Source organism: Habropoda laboriosa, unplaced genomic scaffold, assembly GCF_001263275.1.
Source record: "Habropoda laboriosa isolate 0110345459 unplaced genomic scaffold, ASM126327v1 scaffold36, whole genome shotgun sequence".
In the NCBI taxonomy this organism is placed as follows: Eukaryota; Metazoa; Arthropoda; class Insecta; order Hymenoptera; family Apidae; genus Habropoda; species Habropoda laboriosa.
In genome coordinates, this window is record NW_017100155.1 from 1,446,649 (window position 1) to 1,453,277 (window position 6,629).

A 6,629-nucleotide genomic window follows, 5' to 3' on the forward strand; every position below is an offset into this window, starting at 1 on the left:
AAATTGCCCGGTTACTCTTGTTTTTCTATCACAAAGATAGGAAATCCCCCCGCGCTCCTCTTCTTCCTTTTACTTCTCACGAAGAAGTCCTGTTTCTTAGGTTTCGAACTGACTTCTCTACGGTGTCTATTTATTTTTCAATTTTTACGATTCGAATCTGGAAAATGATTAAAAACGAATTTCATTCGTATCTCGCTTTCTTTTTACAATTTCACAAATTTTGCTGTATATTTAAATTTTATACGAAATTAGAATAATTTCCATTTCTTGTTATTGTCCTTTTTATTTTCGTCGAATTAAATATTTGCTATCGATGCAAATTTTTGTTATTTAAATGTTGAACGAAAAAAAAAAAACGGAGTGAATAAACGAAACTTAACATTGTAACTGCGATTGTTTAAATAATTGCAGTTCGACTGTTTGGTCTATTTTACGATTCAACTGAAAACGTTGAAATTCTCCGTAGTTCCGGATATTTTAAGCATCATTTACATCTCTATTCAGATAGAAATTAAAACGGTGACTTTGGAAAACCCCGAAAGAGAAGGATTGAGTCAGCTGTAAATGGCAACTGACTTAGCAGTCAGCTGTGAATCTTCTTGTATTCTGCATGCGCCTTTGCTCGTCAAATTATCCTTATTCATTTTTCCAACACTGCCTTTATTTTGTCAAGGAAAACATTCTAACACGGTTAATCCCCGTTCAAATACTTCTACTAACTTACTTATCCTTTCACGTTCTCTTTTTCTCGATAATCCTCGCATTGATAATTTGCAAATTTGTAATTCGTGAGTTGCAATTACCTTTCTAAATGCATCTTTATAGACGTAACTCTGTTACACTGAAAAACCTCTGATCGAGCTCAACCCACTTGTATTCATTCGTAAAATTTTAGCGTTTGTGAAATCGTTTTTAATTATTTAAAAAATCCAGTTAAATCCAAATACGTACGAAAGTTGCCATCTTATTAAACGATTAAGTAGAACAGTTAACGTACTTGAGAAAGTTATCAGATTCGTACAATAGCATTTCGATTGACGGTGTTAAATTTCGCGACATTTAGCGTCGTTTTCTTTTTTCAAATTTTCTTTTATCGCATAAAAATAATTGGAAAATTAACGGAAAATTACGATTATTTTCTTTTTAAACAAAACGCAATTCTTTCCCGCTTTATCGCGACGTCTCAAATTAATCGCAACAAGATAAAGAAAAAAAAAAGAAAAAGGTAAGATAACCAGTTGAAATAAGTTCGGTTTTATTTGATTCGCACGGAACTGGAAATGTTACAGAATTTTACGGAATTACAGCACAGTTAAGGCCACGGGTGGAAGACACGTCTGTACGCATTGTATTGTACCTGAACTGTTAGAAAGAGGAAGACAGACTCTATGAACGGTCACCGCTATAAACTCACATGCTTAGATCACTGGAAACGTCGCCGCAGAAGCTTCGTTTATGTTAGTATGTCCAACATAAAGTCGCCGGCGACAATCATTCGCAATCTTTATAAATGTCTCTTTTTCACGGATGCCACAAACAATCCCGACACTTTTTCTTTCCTATTTCACGATGCTGTACATACGAGGATGCGACAATGCGTCACGCTAACGTCTAAAATTCACATATCTTTCCTACGATTTTGCGAAGGAAACGAGATAGATTGCGCGATAAAACCTTGATTATTCAAACATTGATTATCTCCAATTACTCATAGAACGAACTTCCTTTCGCAAACCTCTCGCGTTTCTTCTTTCTTTTTTGCGCAACGGTTTATGACACAGCCTCGAATTAAATTGCATTATTCGCTGGAATCGATCAGCTTTACCCGGCCAATTTCGATAAAAGCATGTCAGATATGGGAGATGCTTTGACAGCTTTTGATTAAGCACCCCGGTTTGCGTATGAAAGCAACGTGAAAAATTGTTAACCAACGAAGAGATTTCTTTATCCTCCCTCTATTTCTCTTAATTTCCCGAGAGCCGGAATTAATTCCAATTTGTACGGACAAGTGATATCGAAGTAATCGACAATTAAATATTTCGCTGGTTTCAGGTTTGTGATTAATTTTCCAAATACAAGATTTCTGAAGTATTTCAAGAAAAAAACAAGAGAACTATTCTGAAATTTTCTCTTAACCCTTTGGCGGTCCAAATAGTCCAGTTAGTCCGCACACATTCGGTACCATTGTAATTTCCCTTTATTTCAATATTTTTTTTATTTTTATTTTTACAGTTTATCATCATTTATAATTTATCATCGTATGGTAACTGAAGGGAAACATTCTTACGTCGAGTCTGACTCGACACAGGACAGCTAGAGGGTTAACTTGATATTTTATAAATAATTCTCTGTTACACTTTACATACTTTTATGAAATACAGGTTAACGGCCTTCAGTACGCTAGATTAGAGTACACGCACCCCCTTGTGATTACCAACGGACACATAAGAACAACTTTCAAAGTATAGACTACCCTATGTGTGCTTGCGTTATAAGCACTCTAGACAGACTACGTGAGAATGTTCAATCGACGGGAAAATCCCGTCATGGAGAAAAAGGTTTTTCCCCTTTGTGCTCGTTGGGCGAGTTTGTAAAAGATGCGATTAAAAAGGGAAATTGTAATAAGAATTAATACGATTAAAATAGTCAAATTGCGTTCTTTCACAGTGAACGACGAAGATGGAAACTATCGGAAGTTACTGTTACAAGAGTATAAGTAATTTTATTTTTTTTTTTTAAACGAAGCTAAATAACACCATCTTCTCTTTAGATAAAAGGTAAAATTCGCCTCTTGAACACGTTTCAATATTTACACATTATATCATTTTTGTGTCGGTTTCCTTTGAGGGAGGAACATTTATTCCGTTCCACTGCCAAATAACGTGTCCAAGTTTTCGAAATAAAAGAGAAAAGAACACAAAAGAGGTCATAGAAAAGAAAGAAAGTATGTAAACTTACACTTTATGAGCTGTACAACATCCGTATGCGTGGACTGCCTTACATCCACACCGTTAACCTGGAAATACCAATCGAACGGTTACAAATAGTGAAAAATATAAATGGGCGGTGTAAATATACATGCTGTATAAAGTCACGAGTAATTGCAAATTCGCTGTATTGTATATGTATATAATACGCGTTTATCGATCGCGTTTGAATTTGAAAGAAACAACGAGGGAATGTATTTCAATTTGTAATTCACAATCGACTGCTAATATTTCACTGGAATGTACCGCGCTGTTACTTTGCGTATAACGTAAATTCGAAATAGGCTCACCCTGATGATTTTGTCGCCTGCGTGAAGGCCAGCTTTCTCGGCTGCACCGCCTACAATGCACCATTATTGCCTTTTAAATCTTTCTTTTTACGAGACATTCAGCTATTAGAAAAAAAAATATGCTAACATTCTGATGGTAATTGTTTCCCTGAACCGAAATTTTCCATTTCAAATTTTTGTTTCAGTTCTAGCATCGACGCTTGTTAGATATATTAAATATTCGAAACAAGAAAATTAGTATGCAGAGTAATGTAATTATAGATTTTACCAGAATATTTTATTGTTCGATCTCTTGTCAAGATTAAATGAAAATTGAATAATTTTAGAAAATGCAGAGTGCTTGGAGATCCTTCTTTTCGAAGTATTATCCACTTTTTAAATAAACAAGTACAAGACCAAGTATAAATTGAATTTAATTTTTGTATCTGGTAGATTGTTCCATTTTTCTATTAAACATTGAATATTACAATTCGATGATTATTCGAGAAGTAGAAATATACAAAAGGAAATTGAAATTTCTGATGAAAATGAATGCATACGCTCCGTTGAAATAATATATTATACTATACTGTACGTCAACATAAATTTAAAGTACTTCATTACCAAAGACAAGATCTCTTATCATGTAAATGTAGACCATAAACTTAGTTTAAGCCACGAAACATTCTAAGATATGTTCCGCAAATTACGGTAATACATAAAGCACAGAAATATCAATTTTATATCATTTACAACAAACGTAGTTTAAACTATATTGCGTCGTTTCTATTAAATATGACGTATATTAACGAATCAACGTGTTAAAAAATTTCATCAACTTATATTGTTTAGGACAATTAGTGGTATTCTAAACAGTTTCATTTGTACTATTATAATACTCTACTGATTTATAGCAATACTCTTACCCGAACAACTTACTGCTATAAATTTCATAGACATTAATAATAACAGAACAGTATTAAATCCTTACAATCCTTAATCGAATAAGACGGTAAATACGTTGTTCAAAGCAACGAAAGGATCATATTTCCTAAACAATTCAAAACACTAAATCTGACCTTAAAACAAATAAAAAAAAAAAAGAATAATTTTTATTTAACATATCAATACTCTTAACAAAGTTTATCTTGCACAACTTATCGAAATTCTCAAAACATGAGAGAAAGTTACCTCGTTCAAACCTCCAAAAAAAAAAAAGAAGCATAACACAAAAAATACACTGTATTTAACGATATCCACAAAAATATGTAACTTACACAACATATTAAAATTTCCGCAACACAGGATGATATAAATCCCAACCACAGCAGCATATCTACACTAATCCTTCAACTTACATAATCCCACCAGAATTTCCAAAGCGTTAGCACACAGATGTATCGTACACATTAAATCCGGCAATTTATACAAAAGGGAGAGATATCCAACATTGCGTAAACGTATTTTGAATCGTACCAAAAAAAAAAAGAAAAATTTAATAATACCTTACGGAATAAATTTAGCCGAACAGCGGTAAATATGATCCTCTCGGTTAACTTCGATCAACGTACTCCCATCGCGATACTTATCTAATCCGTTCTACCAAGAAAGAGAGAAAGAGAGAGAGAGAGAGAGAGAGATAAAAGAGAGCGAATGTTAAAATTCCGATAACACGATAACACACCTTCCTTCACAGACTGAACATAGACGGGGTTATCGCCGGAGACTTTCATCCCGTATCCGGCGTTGTCCTTGACGACATGGATGTCGACGCGTACTGATTCTATGGTTCCATCCCCGGCGGCGGACCCGCCACCCCCGGCGCAGCGACGCAACGCCGCCGTTCCATTCATCCCTTCTTCGATCTCCGCCTGGCCTCCCCTCACCTCTGTCCCGGCTGCAACACGACTGTATGACCTGCAAGCAAAACGAAATAACGTTAACAATGCGCCTGTGATTCTCGGTCCAACGGGGTTCTCGATCAATTCGATTTTCTAACGTGTCTCTTTTTTCGGGGGAGGATTTTTTGCTTTTCTGTTTCTTTTTTGGTTTTAAGTAATCGTTACGGGCGACGGGGATAGACACGGCTTCTGCGCCGAAGAACTGCGGGTACGAAAATATAGAGCTGAGAAGAGACATCGATTTCGTAGACCCTTTAAACAGTGTCGTAGGTAGCAATGCGAGTTTTACGGTTTTTAAAAGGCGTTGTCAAGAAGCTTGTGTATTGATTTTATCGAATAGGAGGTATTTCGATGAGATATTGAGTTGGGCATTCGTAGAGCGGAATAGAGAATACGTAGAGGTTTCGTGACGATTTTTTATGGAAATTGGTCAATTCTGCGGTTTTTTTCATTCTTGTGTAGGCAACTGGGTACACATTTCTATTTGTTTTTTTTTTTTTAAATAATTTTTTGGGTTCTTGTGAAGGATCCCTATTTTTGGGACTTACGTCGGTGTACGTTTTCAGAATAAAAATTTACGCAATTTTAAATATTAAAGCTTGAAACAAGCGCGAATATTTTTCACATAAGGATTAAAGCAACAATTTCTTTACTCTACAAGATATGTATCTCGTTTTGTAAAACGGAAATTCGAAAATTCCATTTTGTTAAAAAGTTCTTTTTATTTTTTTTAAGATCGAAATTTTCATGTCTAAATTTTACAAATTACTTCTGATCAAATTTTTCTGATAGACCTTCTCCGTAAATATTAGACGCTTTGCTGTTTCAGTGGTATCTTTCTCTTTTTCGTAAAAGAGAAACATCGAGTGTCGGAAATCTGCTCTATTTTCTTCCATATTCAAAACACTACAACTCCACGAAGAAGGTAGTAATTGTAACGAATAGACTTTCAAAAGACGCGTGAAAAAATGATTTTTCAGAATATACGCGAATTTTAAATTTTCATCGAGCTTTATTTTGTTCTAACGTATTCAATATCTATCTACCAAAAATCGGCTGAAACATAGCAATTTGATATTGAAAAGCCATAGATATTCGTGTTGATTTTAAGAGTGTGATAATGATATGAAGATTAGATAATGGTTATAATAAGATTTATAAACAGTTACGGGGGAAGACTTGCAAATGTTGCATGGTTACGCGTGATCGATAGTTATAGTTGGTACTCTCCCCCTTGTAGTACTCTAAATTTCTTTGTTGGAACAGTTAAGAGCAACGAGAAATGAGCCACTCAGAAGCCAAAGTGATTAACTCCACTTTTCGAAATTCTTCCAATTTTCATTTTTCAAAATATAAAACAAGTTTGATAAATTTCATTTGATAGAGTTAGTCATTTTCGAGAAATAATAAGAGTAAAGTGACTAAATATTCGTCCAATCGATCAAACGAAATTTATTAAATTTATTTTATTA

The 6,629-nt window shown here is 34.5% G+C and overlaps 1 protein-coding gene across 4 annotated transcripts in view; it reads right to left on the reverse strand.

Moving 5' to 3' along the window:
- The window catches only part of LOC108576379 (rho guanine nucleotide exchange factor 11), a 43,611-nt gene that overhangs the window by 31,968 nt on the left and 5,014 nt on the right, over positions 1-6,629 (reverse strand). For all 4 annotated transcript variants that reach the window (XM_017939382.1, XM_017939373.1, XM_017939364.1 and 1 more), the window contains exons 2-4: positions 4,941-5,173; positions 3,278-3,327; positions 2,959-3,016 (exon numbers count right to left, since the gene is read on the reverse strand). In XM_017939382.1, coding sequence (XP_017794871.1) covers positions 2,959-3,016; positions 3,278-3,327; positions 4,941-5,109 — 277 coding nt within the window. In that variant the 5' untranslated portion in view covers positions 5,110-5,173. The remainder of the gene's footprint in view (positions 1-2,958; positions 3,017-3,277; positions 3,328-4,940; positions 5,174-6,629) is intronic.